At 42.7% G+C, this 19,024-nt stretch overlaps 2 protein-coding genes across 4 annotated transcripts in view; one reads left to right on the forward strand and one right to left on the reverse strand.

Moving 5' to 3' along the window:
* LOC139530209 (voltage-dependent calcium channel subunit alpha-2/delta-4-like) overlaps nt 1–19,024 on the reverse strand; it is an 81,584-nt gene that overhangs the window by 21,322 nt on the left and 41,238 nt on the right. For both annotated transcript variants that reach the window (XM_071326406.1, XM_071326407.1), the window contains exons 16-24: nt 18,587–18,658; nt 18,404–18,465; nt 18,230–18,297; nt 18,097–18,142; nt 17,765–17,862; nt 17,429–17,522; nt 17,207–17,299; nt 16,841–16,983; nt 15,985–16,056 (exon numbers count right to left, since the gene is read on the reverse strand). In XM_071326406.1, the coding sequence (XP_071182507.1) occupies nt 15,985–16,056; nt 16,841–16,983; nt 17,207–17,299; nt 17,429–17,522; nt 17,765–17,862; nt 18,097–18,142; nt 18,230–18,297; nt 18,404–18,465; nt 18,587–18,658 (748 nt within the window). The remainder of the gene's footprint in view (nt 1–15,984; nt 16,057–16,840; nt 16,984–17,206; nt 17,300–17,428; nt 17,523–17,764; nt 17,863–18,096; nt 18,143–18,229; nt 18,298–18,403; nt 18,466–18,586; nt 18,659–19,024) is intronic.
* LOC139530210 (leucine-rich repeat and transmembrane domain-containing protein 2-like) lies at nt 2,067–15,647 on the forward strand. 2 transcript variants are annotated; one of them, XM_071326408.1, is made up of 3 exons: nt 2,067–2,725; nt 12,508–13,534; nt 13,711–15,647. In XM_071326408.1, exons 2-3 carry the CDS (start codon nt 12,793–12,795, stop codon nt 14,229–14,231), a joined length of 1,263 nt encoding a protein of 420 aa, XP_071182509.1. In that variant the 5' UTR covers nt 2,067–2,725; nt 12,508–12,792; the 3' UTR covers nt 14,232–15,647. The 2 variants fall into 2 exon arrangements, with proteins under 2 accessions (XP_071182509.1, XP_071182510.1); XM_071326409.1 differs by lacking the exon at nt 2,067–2,725 and having other exon boundaries at nt 12,478–13,534.

The following is a 19,024-nucleotide window of genomic DNA, read 5'->3' on the forward strand; positions in this document are numbered from 1 at the left end:
TTGCTTTCATGGTAGCCTGTTGTTGTTGATACCTCTGCAGTATTCTGTGTTGTGAGATACTAATGCTGGTAATACTTTATTTAACCAGCTGGTTACTTAGAAATTACTTGTTAAAATGGTAATCACCTACTGATTGCATAGTATGTCTGATGTTTTGCATAGTATATCCGATGTTTTGCATAGTATGTCTGATGTTTTGCATAGTATGTCTGATGTTTTGTCAGATGTTTTGGATAGTATATCAGATGTTTTGCATAGTATATCAGATGTTTTGCATAGTATGTCTGATGTTTTGCATAGTATGTTGGATGTTATACATAGTATGTCTGATGTTTTGCATATTATGTCAGATGTTTTGCATAGTATATCAGATGTTTTGCATAGTATGTCAGATGTTGTGCATAGTATGTGGATGTTTTGCGTAGTATATTAGATGTTTTGCGTAGTATGTCTGATGTTTTGCATAGTATATCAGACGTTTTGCAAAGTATATCAGATGTTTTGCATAGTATATCAGATGTTTTGCATAGTATTTCAGATGTTTTGCATGGTATGTTGAATGTTTTACATAGTATATCAGACGTTTTGCATAGTATGTCTGATGTTTTACATAGCATGCCTGATGTTTTGTTTATATCATGTCTCTATTTTTGTTGTGGATATTTTTTGACACAGTGAAATATCTATACCTAATACACGTTTCTGTGAATCAATGACAATAAAGTACTATCTAATTGAATCCAAACTAATCTAAGTCACCTAGTAACAATTTACCCTAATGTTCATAATGGCTCACACACACATGCAGGCAGGTAGCCACGATGCACACAAAACCACACACAGTCTGGTCACTCTACTAAAAATAGTGGTCCTATCCAAACCGTAGCTCATCTGCAGTCTGGGGAACTGAGGAGTACCACCCACACACACTAACTGACTGATGCCGTGTGGTGCCAGGACAACAACCTCTCCCTCAACGTGATCAAGACAAAGGAGATGATTGTGGACTTCACTGGGGCCAAGCTTCCTGCCATCCAGGACCTCTATACCAGGCGGTGTCAGAGGAAGGCCATAAAAATTGTCAAAGACTCCAGCCACCCTAGTCATAGACTGTTCTCTCTGCTACCACACAGCAAGCGGTACCGGAGCACCAAGTCTAGGTCCAAGAGGCTTCTAAACAGCTTCTACCCCCAAGCCATAAGACTCCTGGACATCTAGTCAAAATCTACCCAGACTATTTGCATTGCCCCCCCCCCCCCCCTCCTCCCCTCTCCACACCACTGCCACTCTGTTGTCATCTATGCATGGTCCACTTTGATAACTCTACCTACATGTACATACTACCTGAACTGGCCGGTGCCCCTGCACATTGACTCTGTATCGGCACCCGACTTGAATATATTGTTATTTTTTGCTGCTGCTCTTTAGTTACTTGTTACTTTTAACTCTTATTCTTATCCATATTTTTTTGAAACTGCACTGTTGGTTAGGGGCTCGTAAGTAAGCATTTTACTGTAAGGTCAACACCTGTTGTAGTCGGCGCATGTGACTAATAACATTTGATTTGATCTGATTTGATTTTGACACAAGGTGATATGCATCACCAATAGTATGGGATGATAGGTTGATGACAGAGATACACCTTTAAACCCCCTCTTGGAGTAGAGTAACTTGGTGGTGACATCTTATTGGACAGAAGAGGAAATGCCAATCAGAAGACCTACTGTATACCTACCTCCCTGTCAGACATTGCCTACCTTTCTTGAGAGACCAATGACACAGCAGAATGAGTCATCTCATAATGACATGATCATTGTCAGTAGCAGGAGGAATTCCAGACTGCCTTGCATTAGCCACTGGTGCAGCAGTGGTGCTTTTATTGTTTTGCTGCTTTGCTGCAGTCACACACACACACACACACACACACAACGACCTTCACTGTAGGCATTTTGGGACAGACCCCGACACAGCTCAGGGTACAGCCTTTACAACAACCTATAGAGACACTCATCTTCTGTGAGGTACTGAGCTATATCAGCTGATTCCACCCGCCCTCGCTGCCTCTCTCTCTTTCTCTCTCTGTCGCCCCCCCCTATCTCACTCCCTCTCCTTTTTCATTCAGCTGTAACACACTGTACTATTTTTTACTATTTTGGCCAAACCAGGCGTAATGCATACACATGCACACACACACACAAACAGACAAACACTCAGACACACCCACATGGCACGCATATATATGCCATAGAAACGGCACAGCACTCTCACCCAGGATCATATAAAGACATGGTGTATCCTGCAAGAGCGACAGTGCGTTAGCTCTCTCGCACACACACACACACACACACTGAGCTAGACTGAACCTCTGGACAGTAGTGCACTCAGACTACAAGGAAAAGCAGAGTTGGAAAGAGGACCCGAGAGGAGAGGAGAGGGTGAGCCACTGCTCTGAGAGACAGAGAGAGAGAGAAAGCAAAAGGGAAGACTGGAGCATGTGTTTCTCAACCAAGAACATCTCCCCTTGGGAGCCCAACATCTGCATAAAGCAGGACAAACGGCTGAACCGAATGCAGCTAAAGGACCTTTCCCCAAGCTCCTCAGTTAGCAGCATTATCAGATGAAGCATATTCTTTTTCCCACACGGGGAGGATAAAAGATACTACTGTAGCACTTTTCCTGTAGAATTATTTTAAGAGCTATAGCACTTTGGAGGCTGAAACAGATGGTGAGTACTGCACTGTGCTGTGTGTGTGTTCCTGTTGTGTGTGTGTGTGTGTGTGTAAAAGTATCTGTTGTTGGATAGGTTCTCTCTTTCTTTAGGCTTCTTGTGAGAGAATATTACAACTACTAGGCTAACACATTGAGTCTGTACGCAATAAGAAAGTGGTTGTTACCACAAAACAGGCTGACTGTTCTCCCCCTCATTCCAGTGCAATTATCAGAGTAAACTAATCCATAAACTTGTGGGAGCAAAATGAAACCAAGGGGAATTGCCATTGACCAAGCTGCAGTAAAGGTATCATTGCAATGCAGGCAGTGTGCACCGGGATGAAAACACAAACTTTGGGGCTTTATAAAATGTGAAAGAAGACCGCGGACATACAGCAGAGTACGTAGCTGAATAACCTTGTATATAAACTTTGCATGCAGACTTCCAGTATCGGTAGTTAGTAAGATAAATAACATAAATGGACATGTTCCATACAGCATGAGTTCACACTGTCTTACCTTCTTTATAAACTCCATAGCAGTCGTTCTCAAACCTCTCCTTGGGGAACCTCAGCCGTTCCATGTATTTGAACTATTCCACAGCAACGCCTTGACTAGGTGAGTTCAGGTTGAGCTAGTTCAGGGCTACAACAACATAATGAAACGTCTGGGTGTCCCCGAGGAGAGGTTTGAGAACCACTGCTCTACAGTACATTGAGACTTAACCGGTTTTGGGGTCTGACAACAACACAGTTTAGGACAAGAAATAACATAGAATAAGGGACATGCGATACTATAGATGTAGAGTTCAACAATGGGGCCTATGTGTTGTTCTATGTGTTCTGTGTTCCACCACCCGCCGGACAGCATACTGGAATCATAACTAGCATCTGTGCTGCAGTCTAAACCCTGCTGCCACGGAGGATTTAGACCACGGTCCTAATCTGGGGCAGGAATAACTCCACATTTACAACCCGTCAATGCGTTAGTCACATAAGTGGGAGGCGGACGGAGGCCTAATCTGATGTGATCTGTGTGATGGTGCACTTGATGGGACAAGCTGTCAAGCGCAGTTCGTAAACACCATCTCTTGTAATTAAACACTTGGTATAAATAATGTGTGATACTGTGATGCGCTCACCCCTGAGCTGGAACCTTTGCTTACACAAATCAGATATATTGGCTCCCTGGCACTTTAAAATGGAGTGCAATGGAGCAAAATGTTATGTTTTCTCTTCTTAAAGCTGGTTGAATGGCTTTTTGTACCCTGTAGAGACCTGCAACTTACCACAGGTGAGATCAATTACACAGTAAACAAAATAACTTGCCTCCAACCAAATGAAGGAGAATTCTGAATAATTTAGACCAAGATTCTTTTGGGCCTTTCATGTAAACAATCTCAATGTCAGTTTAGATGTTTTTCTACTTCTTCTTAGTCCTGTGTAGCTGTAAATCAAATGAATACACTTGTGGACAGAAAAACGGTTTTGAATTTGAAGACTTTGAAGTCTTTGAATTTGAAGATTTTTTAAGAACTAGTCAATTATGCAAGGGTGCCGATACACCTAAACACATCTGTACAGATGACCATGTGTCCAAACACGAACACGTCTGTCTACCCTCCTTCTGTGGGCAAGTCTGTACTAAATTATTGATGCTAGCTTTTTGTTGTTGTCCCCCTCCCCCCACCACCCCAAAAGCTTCTCTCAGTGGCTGGTACTGTAATTCAATGAAAGGCAGCCCTCCACTGGAATGGACTCCCAAGTGCTTCAATAACTTCAACTTGGCTACTGTACTGGACGTGCATGCTTCCCCCCAAAATTAGGACAATCCATTGAGTGAGTGAGAACCCCAGTAGGGAAGTGAAAGCTGACTGAATGAAAAGTGCTCTGATGTGGGATAGTGTGTGTGTGTGTGTGTGTGTGTGTGTGTGTGTGTGTGTGTGTGTGTGTGTGTGTGTGTGTGTGTGTGTGTGTGTGTGTGTGTGTGTGTGTGTGTGTGTGTGTGTGTGTGTGTGTGTGTGTGTGTGTGTGTGTGTGTGTGTGTGTGTGTGTGTGTGTGTGTGTGTGTGTGTGTGTGTGGACGTGTTTAACTATTCTTGTGGGGACCAAAAGTCCCTACAAGAATAGTAAACAAAGTAAAAATTGACCAGCTGGGGACATTTTGTTAGTCCCCACAAGGTCAAATGCTATTTCTAGGGGGTTTAGGGTTAAGGTTAGAATTAGTGTTAGGGTTAGAATTAAGTTAAATATTAAGGTTAGGAGCTAGGGTTAGTTGTAGGGTTAGGGTTAGGAGCTAGGGTTAGGTTTAGGGTTAGGATAAAGTTTAGGTTTTTGGGTTAGGTTTAGGGTTAAGGTTAGGGTTAGGGTTAGGGTAAGAGTACGGGTTAGGATTAGGGTTAGGTTTAGGGTTAGGGTTAGGGGTTAGGGAAAATAGGATTTTGAATGGGACTGAATTGTATGTCCCCACAAGGTTAGCTGTACAAGACTGTGTGTGTGTGTGTGTGCGTGATACGTAAATGGCAGGGGTGTGGCCAGAGGCACCTTCTGTTCAAAACCATAACCACAGAACATTTTAAATACATTTAATTATGTACCGCCCCTCAATCTGAGTGTTCCTTCTTTTATACTTGTCCTTGGCTTGGGGCAGTGTGTGTGTGTGCCTTCAGAAAGTATTCAGACCCCTTGACTTTTTCCAAATATTTTTACGTTACAGACTTATTCTATTTTTTTTTAAATAAATAAAAAAAATGGCATCAATCTACACACAATACCCGATAATGACAAAGAAAAAACAGGTTTTTAGAAATGTTTGCAAATTCATAAAACATGTAAAACAGAAATACCTTATTTACATTCGCTATGAGACTCGAAATTGAGCTCAGGTGCATCCTGTTTCCATTGATCGTCCTTGAGATGTTTCTACAACTTGATTGGAGTCCACTTGTGGTAAATTAAATTGATTGGACATGATTTGGACCTGTCTATATAAGGTCACACAGTTGACAATGCACGTCAGAGGAAAAACTAAGCCATGAGGTCAAAGGAATTGTCCGTAGAGCTCCGAGACAGGATTGTGTCGAGGAACAGTTCTGGGGAAGGGTACCCAAACATTTCTGCAGCATTGAAGGTCACCATCATTCTTAAAAGGTAGAAGTTTGGAACCACCAATACTCCTAGAGCTGGCCGCCCGGCCAAACTGAGCAATCGGGGTAGAAGGGCCTTGGTCAGGTAGGTGACCAAGAACCCGATGGTCACTCTGACAGAGCTCCAGAGTTCCACTGCGGAGATGGGAGAACCTACCAGAAGGACAATAATCCCTGCAGCACTCCACCAATTTTTTTATTTAAATTTTACATTTATTTAACTAGGCAAGTCAGTTAAGAACAAATTATTATGTTCAATGACGGCCTAGGAACAGTGGATTAACTGCCTTGTTCAGGGGCAGAATGACAGATTTTTACCTTGTCAGCTCAGGGATTCGATATTGCAACCTTTCGGTTACTGGTCCAACTCTCAAACCACTAGGCTACCTGCCACACCAATCAGGCCTTTATGGTAGAGTGGTCAGAAGGAAGCCACTCTTCAGTAAAAGGAACATGACAGCCCGCTTAGTGTTTGCCAAAAGGCAACTAAAGACTCTCAGACCATGAAAACCCAAGATTCTCTGGTCTGATGAAACCAAGATTGAACTCTTTAGACTGAATGCCAAGCGTCACATCTGGAGGAAACCTGACACCATCCCTAAGGTAAAGCATGGTGGTGGCAGCATCATGCTGTGGGGATGTTTTTCGGTGGCAGAGACTGGGAGACTAGTCAGGATCGAGGGAAAGATGAACGAAGCAAAGTACAGAGAGGTGTGTGCCTTTCCAAATCATGTTCAATCATTTGAATTTACCACAGGTGGACTCCAATCAAGTTGTAGAAACGTCTGAAGGATGATCAATGGAAACAGGACCTGAGCTCAATTTTGAGTCAAATAGCAAAGGGGCTGAGTACATATGTAAACAAGGTATGTCTGTTTTTATTTTTTTATTATACGCTTGCAAAAATGTCTAAGAACCTGTTTCCACTTTGTCATTATGGGGTATTGTGCATAGATTGAAGAGAGAAAAAATAATGTAATCAATTTTAGAACAATGCTGTAATGTAACCAAAATTGGAAAAAGTAAAGGGGTCTGAATACTTTCCGAATGCACTGTATTTATCACTGTGATTCAGGAGTAACATGAAAACAAAATAATATGCCCCACCAACATTGGACAACTTTACAGAAAACCCTCAAATTGCTGAAATAAGTACCTTAGATAAATTCTGAGAGTCAAAATAACTGATAACTAAAATAGCAGTGCAGATATTTATTATAGGTAATGAATGTTTTGGGGTCACATGTGTCACATGTGATGTGAAATGTTCCACGTCATATGTTTTCAGATTTCACGTTTTCACATAATTTACCATGTGAAATGTCACACACAGTGTTCCAAAAACACATTTTCACATGAATTCATGTGAAATTTCACATTTTAGGTGTGAAATCATGTGATTTTTCACGTAAAATCATGTAGTTCAACATGTGATAACATGAAACTACACTGTTAGCTATTGCTGCTAATTTTGTGGTAGATGTTGTGGTCTTTATACAGTCAATTTCTACAGTAATAGGATACTTTATCAGTGTTTTGATATACAATATATTTACTGCCAATCGCAATGCACTTGGGTACATTTTGGCCCGTCCTAAAAATTAACTTGGCATGCCTCACTTGCAACTAATGGTAGAGTTGACAATTCGATGGAAATCCATTGAACATTCTATTTTTATTTTGTATATGAAAACTTAAGCGAAAAAGTACATCTTGTTTGCACTACATCACACACTGATTTTTATCCTCAACAAGTCAGGTTGGTGGAAACACAAACTTTATGCAGATTTTAGAATATTCACGAGAATCTGTCGCCAATTGGATGGAAAACTAGCTATTTATGCAATTTCAACGTTGTTTGAGTTGCTTTCTGTATCCCCAAATTTGCTTGAGCTGATTTTACTTCAACACGGCTCAAAGCATCCAAGTTTCTTGACATAGGTGTCTCAAAGAGTTGTCAGTCAAGTTGAGCTCATGAATATAAGCTCCCCGCCCACTGAGCCTGTCTTTTCAACATTCGTGGCAGTTAGCATGAGAGAAAAAGTTATACATTTCTATCCCCCAAAATTATGACAAGTGATATCATAGTCACTCAAAAGCCTATTTTACAAGGGAATCATAATAACTGTTCAGGACCTTTTAAGTTATTGGAAAATGCATAATTCTTTTACACATTTACAGGACAGATAACGTCAAATTTGAATTGGCATGACCATCAAACACAAACTGCTACAACATTTCCACTGACGGTTGGCACAAATACATAGATAGTTGACCACACCCACAGATATGCTAATTACCCCACCTATCAAAAGTGCAGTGAGGATCATACCATATATTCAAAATATTGGATTGAAAATTTTTCCCATTGTATCTACTTTTTGTACCCCAGGTAACAACACTGTAGTGTAACCTAACCATACCATTATGTTTTAACTGTTAATATACAGTACCAGTCAAAAGTTTGGACACCTACTCATTCAAGGGTTTTTCTTTGTTTTTAGTATTTTCTACATTGTAGAATAGTAGTGAAGACATCAAAACTATGAAATAACACATATGGAATCATGTAGTAACCAAAAAAGCATTGAACAAATCAAAATATATTTGAGATTCTTCAAAGTAGCCACCCTTTGCCTTAGTGACAGCTTTGTACACTCTTGGCATTCTCTCAACTAGCTTCATGAGGTTGTCACCTGGAAGCATTTCAATTAACAGGTGTGCCTTGTTAAAAGTTGATTTGTGGAATTTCTTTCCTTAATGCATTTGAGCCAATCAGTTCTGTTGTGACAAGGTAGGGATGGTATACAAAAGATAGACCTATTTGGTAAATGACCAAGTCCATGTTATGGCAAGAAAAGCTCAAATAAGCAGAGAGAAATGAAAGTCCATCATTACTTTAAGACATGAAGGTTAGTCAATCCGGAACATTTCAAGAACTTTGAAAGATTCTTCAAGTGCAGTCGTAAAAACCATCAAGCGTTATGATGAAGCTGGCTCTCATGAGGACCGCCACAGGAAAGGAAGACCCACAGGAAAGGAAGACCCAGAAGATAAGTTCATTAGATTTACCAGCTTCAGAAATTGTAGCCCATATAAATGCTTCACAGAGTTCAAGTAACAGACACATCTCAACATCAACTGTTCAGCGGAGCCTCCGTGAATCAGGCCTTTGTGGTCGAATTGCTGCAAATAAACCACTACTAATGGAAACCAATAAGAAGAGACTTGCTTGTGCCAAGATACACAACTGGTGGAAATCTGTACTTTGGTCTGATGAGTCCAAATTTTAGATTTTTGGTTCCGCCTGCCATGTCTTTGTGAGACGCAGATAAGTGAATGGATGATCTCCGCATGTGGTTCCCACCGCGAAGCATGGAGGTGTGATGGTGTGGGGGTGCTTTGCTGGTGACACTGTTAGTGATTTCTTTAGAATTCAAGGCACACATAACCAGCATGGCTACCACAGCATTCTGCAGTGATACCCCATCCCATCTGGTTTGCGCTTAGTGGGAATATCATTTGTTTTTCAACAGGACAATGACCCAACACACCTCCAGGCTGTGTAAGGGCTATTTGACCAAGAAGGAGAGTGATGGAGTGCTGCATCAGATGACCTGGCCTCCACAATCACCCGACCTCAACCCAATTGAGATGCGTTGGATCACAAAGTGAAGGCAGGCAACAAGTGCTCAGCATATGTGGGAACTCCTTCAAGACTGTTGGAAAAGCATTCCAGGTGAAGCTGGTTGAGGGAATGCCAAGAGTGTGCCAAGCTGACATCAAGGCTACTTTGAAGAATCTAAAATGTATATTTTTTGGGCTACTACATGATTCCATGTGTGCTATTTCATAGTTTTGATATCTTTACTATTATTCTACAATGTCAAAAATACTAAAAATAAAGAAAAACCCTGGAATAAGTACTGTAGGTGTGTCCAAAGTTTTGACTGGTACTGTATGTTCCAAGCAATTAGTATGAACCTGGTGGCACTGCAGACACATCGATGCACTCCCAACCAACAGTCTTCACGACTGTCCTAGTGTGTTTGGACCATGTTAGTTTGTTGGTGATGTGGACACCAAGGAACTTGAAGCCTTCAACCTGCTCCACTGCAGCCCGTCGGTGAGAATGGGTGCGTGCTCGGTCCTCCTTTTGCTGTAGTCCACAATCATCTCCTTTGTGTTGATCACGTTGAGGGAGAGGTTGTTGTCCTGGCACCACGCGGCCAGGTCTCTGATGAAAGCGCTCAAAACGCCTTTTATCAGATCTTCCCATTTCATCTCCATCTGCTATAACGTCCTTGATGCTGGCCCTCTGACAGAGAGGTCAGGGTAATCTTCTCAAGGCCCCAGCACTAATGGAGGAACAAGGATTACCTCATCTTCTTAAGGCTGGTTAAGCTGCACTCAAACAATGCTGGGTAGTTTGGTTGACCCAACTGCATAACTGCAGGCATTGGGTCACTTAGTCAGGTTTTTTTTCTTTAAAAACTGCTGGGTTATTGATGCTGGGTAAGGGTTTATTGGTGATTATGTTAGGTTATTGAGATATGACTCACTGGGTCAGATCAAATGATTGGAGGCATGGCTCAGTATGGGTGTGGCTTTCAGATAGTTGTTTTTGGTCATCCATAAGAGTAAAAGTCATTCCTGTTCATCTGTTTTGTTGTATAATTAATACATGGCAAAGTTGAACATTGTAAACATTTGTTGCCATTTCATTGGTTATTGCTATCTTCTTTTGAGTAATTCCATGCACTGTCCTTGTGTCCTTATCATCCATTGTGCTCTGAGCACATACTTAGATAGCATTGCAGTGTTACTGTAATTCCAAAAGTGTACATTCAGATTTTATTTATATGTATATTTTAATATAACCAAGTGCACCTAAAACTGGGAAACAGAAGCAAGAAGTTTGTAGTTTCAATAAGGCTTATAGAAGTGTTTGAGTTCCTTATTTGCCTTATATAAACTTAACATGATGAACAGGAATGTCATTTACTCTCACTGGTGGCCAATTAGATCTAGATCCACACCTTGAATACGCCACACCTCCTGAAAATAACCAAAGGATTATGTTAAAAAATGACCCAGCTGCTAGGTCAAACCAGCATGAGAGGACAAAATGCCCAACTAATGGTTAAATTAACCCATGTTTGGAAAAGCCTCAAAGTGAACTGAGTATACACTCAACCCAACTGTCAGAATTTTATTTTTATGTGTTCTGTCCAATATTTACTCGCGCCGGGTTACCAACGAACCCAAATTGTTTTTAACACAGCATTTTTTTTGAGTGTGGTGTTGCTGCACTGGTGACAGCTCCAGTCAGTGACAGAACGCTGTGGTTCATCTGACTCCAGATCAGATGTACTCATCATGCTCTGATTAAACAGGACACGCATCGCATACCTCACATGTCAAACAGAAGAACACCCAACGAAGATACGCTAATATAACCAAGTGCACCTAAAACTGGGAAACAGAAGCAAGAACACTTCATATCAAAATTTGAGGAACAGAAGCAACTACACTTCCTACTGAAAATTGAGAAACAGAACCAAATGCACCCAATTCTGAGAAATACAACCAAGCACACCCAATACTGAGACACACAGATATAACCAAGCACACCCAATACTGAGACACACAGATATAACCAAGCACACCCAATACTGAGACACACAGATATAACCAAGCACACCCAATACTGAGACACACAGATATAACCAAGCACACCCAATACTGAGACACACAGATATAACCAAGCACACCCAATACTGAGACACACAGATATAACCAAGCACACCCAATACTGAGACACACAGATATAACCAAGCACACCCAATACTGATGCGTACACCTCAGGCGTCAGACTTCACAAAACCAAACAATACTGCAAGTGCCCTCAATGCCTCCTAACTCTACCTACAGTTGAATACAGGAAATAATGTTGTATAACCCTAGTGTCAGTCTACACATATATAGAGTACAGTCTATGAGAATGTAAGAGGAAAGGAAGAGGAGGAGAGTGATGCAGAGCCTTTGTGGAGTGATGACAAAAGAAGGACCTTGAGGCTCCTCTAAACTGGTTCTACTAAGTGGCAGCAGAGGCACGCATGATGGAGCTACATAATCTCTCTCTAATCATGAAATTTAGGACACATTTCTCTCTCTTTCTCTCTCTCGCTCCTGTGTGATTGTCTGCAGGTGAAAGATGAGGGTTGTCTGTGTTCAGTAGAAAGTTAACTTTGACTTCATCTCTGTACAGTATTTGCATTTACTTAGTATCAAGCTCTTTTTTGACTGAACCCCCCCCCCCCCCCCGCTTGAAATACCAAGGAACTAAAATGGAATCAAAAGTGATAAAAAGGGAAACAAAGTCTTTAACAGTCAGAGGGATAAGAGGGTGAAGTATAGAATGATGTTGTTCCAAATCAGAAGGAAGAGATTGTTGTCCTTCCTAATCTGTACATGTGGCATATTATCATATTCATTATTATATAAGAAGAGAGTTAAACTGCCAACAATCTCTCTCCTACACATCCAAATACGCAATGTGTATTGCTCATCTGATGACTCCTTTTCTCTATTTCTCATTCTCCCGCTCTCTTTCGCTTTTTTATTCTTTCTTTCTGTTTTCCATTTACCAGGGCTCTGCATAGCTGGTGGGTGGCACAAGGACGGCACCTACTGCCAGTGCCAGTCTATGGTGGAACCAGAGTGGGCAGAGCAGACATGCAGCCCCTTGACAGGACCCACCCGGAGAGCCTGGGTGAGTGACTACCGCAGTGGGCTGATTGACAGGCAGAAGTGTTTAGTTACTCATATTTTAAATTGATTTCAGAATTTCCTGTACGTAGTTTTGACTTGGCATTCAACAAATTCTGGGGGTTGATTTAGATTCCTCAGACATTTGGCGAAATCTTGCACTGGTCATGTCATTAAAATGCATAATCAAATTCCTCTCCTTAAATCTCTCCTCTCCTCTCTCCCGAGTCTATGCAGCCCTGCCCAGTCTGCTGCTGGTACTGCTCGGTTTGCTAGAGGCGGCTAGCGGTTGTCCCACCGTGTGCATCTGCAAAAGCAATGGCACAGACTGTACAGGCCTAGCTCTGCTCTCCCTAACCACCGTCCTGCCCCTGCTGCCCCAGGACACCCGCACCCTTCGCCTGCCCCACAACAATCTCTCCTCCCTAGGCGATGGGGACCTGTCCAACCTCAGCGCTCTGGAGCTCCTGGACCTCTCCGACAACCACCTCTCCAGCCTGCAGCCAGGGGCATTCTCTGGACTCAGCAGCCTCCAGTGGCTCAACCTCTCTGGTAACAACCTGGGTGATTGCCCCCTTCCTACCTCTCCGGACCCCAGTAACCAGACGGAGGTGACACAGAGTAACAGGAGTTGCTGGGGGCTGAGCCGAGAGCTGTTCCAGGGTCTGTGGACACTGAAAGGGCTGGACTTGTCGCTGAACGGCCTGGTTGTTCTGCCCATGGGCCTGCTGGACGAGCTCCAGGGCCTGGCCTGGCTGTCTCTGGCTCGAAACAAGCTGCAGAGCTTGGACAGAGCTACCTTCCAGCCCCTGGGCAGCCTGTTGAGCCTCCAACTGGCAGGGAACCCATGGGAGTGTGACTGCAACCTGAGGGACTTCAAGCACTGGATGGAGTGGATGCTGTACAGACGTGAGTGTTATGTTGTGTATTGAAAGGCTTTAAGGCTACAATGTTTCAAGTACAGTCAAGTCATTTCGCCTTCGTTCCATGTCATGTACTACTCTGATACTGTATCAAGTCTGTAAATGAGATTGATTAGCTATTGATTGTGTTAATGATCCACTGCATTGCTCTCTGTGTCTCAGACGGGCAGGTGGATGCTGTGAAGTGCAACCTCCCCAAAGAGCTGAGGGGGCAGGACATCCGCAGCATCCCCATAGAGATGTTCAACTACTGCCTGCAGCTGGACAACCAGGACAGTGTCCCCGGCTACAACGGGCCCAGAAGAGGACGCCCACCCTGCGTCGGTCAGATTAACGGGCCCATGAACGGGCCCCAGGTTAACCAAGAAGAATGTGTGCGCCAGCGCTACCGGCCCGTTAGCGTGCGCAGGGCCTGGGGGACTCAGATCGTGGCGGCGTGTGTGTGTGGCGTGGTGTGCGTGTTGATGGTGGTGGCGGCCACCTACGGCTGTATCTACGCCTCTCTCATGGCCAAGTACCAGAGGGGGCTGAAGAACAGAGGGCAGCCGCTGATGGCGGGGGAGGGAGGGGGGGAGACAGATGCTGAGGACGGAGCGTGTATGTCTTCCCCAACGTCACCAGATGAGCCAGAGCTGAAGGAGTCCAGCCCGATAGTCCACGGATACAGAATAACAGGCTTATGACCATTGTTTTTCTGACTGGCTGAAATTCCTGTTAGAAGGATTCAGTGGACTGAACTGCATATCGTACTCCTCTGTGCTAGGGCATTCTAGGTGAGGGAATGTATGGAGCTGAGAAAGAATATCCCTGCTGCACTTTGCTGGTGGTGGAGTCATACAGACATGATCATACAGGTGATCGTATAGAGGAAAAACTGGAATCCTGCTTTGCTTCAAGACGTGTGGATGCTCTGTGATTTGTTCTGCCCTGTGACTCTTTAGTCAGCTCTCCAACTGTGTGTTAATAATTTTGGCACCTCTGCACCTTGGTTAAGAGACTTTCCTAGAAGTTGTCTTTGAAATTGTTATTATTCTTTGATCCCACCGTTGTCAAAGTTATTTGTGTTTGAAGCAAAACATGTCAATAGATCATAGATTAAGTCAACATATTGAATATCCCTGTCCAATATCCCTGTGTTGTAACTGCGCCTAATGTTTCGCTACAATAAGCCCAGGTTAACAATCCCAGTAGTGGTTGTCGCTCAATTAGTTGGATGAGAGAAAACAAACAAATAGTTGATATGAATGTACTGAGAAATTCATGTTAAAGCAGTCTTTCTTGTGTATTAGACCTGTGCTCATGTGTAGTTGCTTAATTTAATATTCCAAATCATATCTATGCAGTTAGCCTGCTTTCAATGTTCCAAAGCCATACAATACAACAGCACACTACTGACCTCTAGAGGATGTTATGATAACAGCAGCTGAAGAGTATCAGTTCCATGGATAGCAGCCATATTCATTACAAAAACTGAATCTAGTTGTCAGCTCTTTCCATTTAACCATTTAGAACCGTAAAAGAGATCATCAACACTGCCCTAAAACAGGTGTGTATATATAACTATCTCCTTATTTATTTAACCCGTATTTTTGTCTCTATGTTAAGGCTGAAATCTGCGTTATGTAAAACAGCGCCACCGGTTCGCCCCCAGGTGTTATTGTTTTTGTTTTGTTCATGAAATGGAGTAGAGGAGCATCCAGCATCATGGTAAAATAAAATGGTAATACGTACTCTACTGTTCTATCGCACGTGCAATGATGTCTGAGGGGGAAAAAACAGTGGTGGTTGTTTTTGTTGTTGTTGTAATATCGCAAACGGAAGTAGCAGTTTCACCGCTACGGATTCCAGCTTTAAGGGCCATACTATGCAAACAGAGCGACGGAGCGTCGTATACAGTCCCTTCCAAAGAGCCACACAAAAGAACACAGAACTACGTAGGAAACAACGCTCCAGCACTGGGTTTGCATAGTTTACGTAAAGTGTGTAGGGGCCTTTAAGCACATTCAGTATCTGCTCTTCAGGTTTGCTTGAGAAGACGAAGTGAGAAATGTGATATTCTGTTCATCACGCTGATGAAAATAAAGCATTTATTTATCTATGCTGCCCGTCACAATTTATTCCGGCTGAATTTTTCATTATAGCTATATTTATGAGACGGGACATGAAAAAAGCCGATGAAGATGTGAAAACCATCACGGTTGTCACAGAAACATTACAATCAACAGTAACCATGGTCTTTTGGGGACAAGACAAATGGAGTGCTTCCCTCTCCACAAGAGAATGTGTGTCAAACATTTAGCAGTAGCACCCCAGAGAGTACTACTACCAGTATGAACACTTCAATACACATAGAAGCCACAAGATGCATCAACGCCTCCAGCAGTTGTGTAAAGGAGCCAGACATTTCAGAGAGAGTTAAAGACAGCAGAAGCTTACCTCCAGCCATGGCTGTCTTGCCTCCCGATGACACAGTCACAGCTGTGACAGCTATGACATACTTCGACGCCCCTGTCACAACAGAATCAACAATCAGTCTCACACCACCTCTGCAGTGGCATACTGCAGTTTCGCGGACCCCCCCCCAGGTCTGAGAAACCCCCCTCCAACCCAGCTAGCTTCCTACAATTCTACACATTTTGCAAATAGAAAAATGTGCCGTTTTACAGCTAATATCATGCTATTCTACACATTTTGCAATGAGGCTTAGAGAATTTTGCATTTTTAAAGCTAATTTCCTGCTATTCTACCATTTTTGCATGAGGCTGAGAGAACATTTAGCAGTTTTACAGCTAATTTCCTGCAATTCTTTTTTTTTTTTTACATGGCTTATGACATGTTCATATCCTATCTGGGGAAGTGGGGAGGGGAAATCACTAGAGGGACTATGTCATAAACCCTTGAAGTTCCAGAATGGGTGGGAAATGGCAGCCATATTGGTCAGGGAGAAATCCAAACCAGTCTAATGAGAATGAATGGCAGTAGAGGCATAGTCCTGATTTTACTTATGCAAGAGCCCGTGGGCCCGTGGTACGCAAGTTAACCTCTGACCTATTGTATGTCTGTATATTAGAGTTAGGGTCAATTCAGCTAAAATTCCTGCCAGTTTGGGTTTGATTATGACATTTCTCAATAGTGATTGAGTAGAAGACAGAATTCACTAGACCGGTGCCAGGTCGGCTTACCAACACCTATGGTCATTGTCATGACAAGTGTTAGTAAGACAGCACAAACAGATGTGTGACCAGGCTAGGAATTGAACTCAACCATGGATCACATGGTAGGCCTACAGTACCTGTCTTGTCTTTGTTGTCGTTGTCCTCCACCGGCATGTAGTAGAGGAATCTTCCGGGAGGGTTCTCCATGGCCAGACGGTACCACAGGGGGAAGTGGTCCATGGTGAACAGGTTGTCCTTATCCGCTGGAGTCAGGAACTTCCTTTGGAGCAGGAAGTTAAGAGAGATCAAATTCCTTGTTCGCATTCATTAGTGCACAATGTAGCAAAACGTTTTGCAACGCAAAAAAACATTGTTTCTTATTGGACAAGTTCAGGTAGTGCCTTCCTGTTTCTTTAATTTGGTGCCTAGTGAATACTTCTGTGCTCAAAGGACACAGTGAATGTATAATATAATGTAGGGCTAATGTAGGTTGTTTGACTCACTTGGCGACCCTGGTCTCCATGCCGGTGTATCTGGTCAGCCGGATGATGCCAGAGCGAGTTCCCAGGAAGGCTGTCTCCACACCCGCCTCCATCCTGAACATACACAAATACACAGATTGGTCTTTAATGCACTTAAACACACATGCGCACACACAACACACACACATAAATACTAGCTAACATAAAATGACATTTGTGAAAATAATCATTTTGTAGTCTTACCCAGATGCATTGAGCATTATTGCCTGCCAGTAGGCTTCTAAAGGGGCTGTCACCACAGCATCAAACAGGGTCTGCTGCAGCAGCACCTCGTCACCTGGAAGTCACAGACACTCAGTCAACATCAAACCTGACATCTGCCTGATATTATATTTGTTTATTTGTCTTAATAATAGTCTTTATTATCCCCATTAGCCGATGCTCTCTCGACCGCTAGTCTTCTTGTGGATCCACAAAAAAAGGTTTGGATTTAGGGTTAGGGTAACATTAGCATTGGGGTTAGCGTTGAATAAATGGTTATCTTTGGAGGATGGAGCGGGTTGTAGAGACAGTACTCACACTCCAGGTCAGGCTCCTTCCCCTGCAGGTAGCGAATGACAGCCTGGAGCTGAGAGTATTTGCGGTGGTGAGGGTCAATGTCTGTCTCACAGTATGTCCTGAACAGAAAGGATACAGTACGCCCTGAATGGATGATGGGTTTTCACTCCATTAAGTCCAAGGGCCATTAAAGGCCAATGAAGTATTACAGTCCAATACTCTATCATTTAGAGTATTAGAGTTCAATACCCATTGATTTAGATTATTACAATTCAATCATTTAAGCGTTACACTCCAACAATCTATAATCTATAATATTATTGTCCAATTTTCATTTATTTATCCATGCTTACCACTCAGCGGCTATGGATAGATCAGGGGACGTCAGGTCATGCAAGCCTGAGAGGAGATTGGATGAAAACCAGTCACTAAACCAGATTGTTCTGCAGTAGATGAGTGGCAGAGAGAGTGGCCAATGGCACTTACCCTCTTCCACAGAGACCGTCCCCATGAACATCAGCTGTCCGTGACCTCTGGTCAGCACCATACCAAAACTGTGTAGGGAAATACATAAGGTACAATGTGGAGTGAGATGTTCAATGACTTTATTCAATCTAATAGGCCAACATTCCACACTCACTAACCTAGTATCACATTTACCTGAATGGGGTGTCGTTGATGGTTGTGTAGAAATAGTCATTTGTTAAGAACATAGGCCTTTTCTGTTGTAAATAAAACATTTGAAATGTGTTGTGAGACAGTTGTTTCAATCAACATTATTAAATCATTTTACATAAACCACCGAGCCACATTTAATCTCCCCACACACAAGGTCTCACTTACCGCTTTGTCCACTGATGCTCTCATGTTTAAGGACAGAGTGCCCGTCTCCCCTTTCACCATGGCTGTCCTCAGCTGGAAAGAACAGACACATTAAGGAACACAATCTCTGTTGAACTTTTATTCAGTTACCTTACCAGCACAGTTAAAGCCCAGAACAATACATTCATACCTAGAATAGGTACAGCTGTTCTACTGTATTGACTATATTAATTGTGTTGTCGGTGAATAATGTGATATAGTATGCAAGGGCGGACTTTGCTATGTTTCAAAGGTTTCAAATGAAACGACCCCACTGACTGATTTTTAATGCAAATGTGTTAAAAACAACTTTATATAGGCTGTATTTAAAAATAACCTGGAATTAAAATCGTACATAGAATAAATATTTTCAATGATCATTGCAGGTAATATCCCTGGGAAAATTCCCATTAATGTGAT

This window comes from Salvelinus alpinus, chromosome 9 (genome assembly GCF_045679555.1).
Source record: "Salvelinus alpinus chromosome 9, SLU_Salpinus.1, whole genome shotgun sequence".
In the NCBI taxonomy this organism is placed as follows: Eukaryota; Metazoa; Chordata; class Actinopteri; order Salmoniformes; family Salmonidae; genus Salvelinus; species Salvelinus alpinus.

Coding starts and splice junctions, on each gene's coding strand:
- LOC139530210 (XM_071326408.1), top strand. CDS start 12,793: ATGTCATTAAAATGCATAATCAAATTCCTCTCCTTAAATCTCTCCTCT. Junction 13,535..13,710: donor GGAGTGGATGCTGTACAGAC/GTGAGTGTTATG, acceptor TCTGTGTCTCAG/ACGGGCAGGTGGATGCTGTG.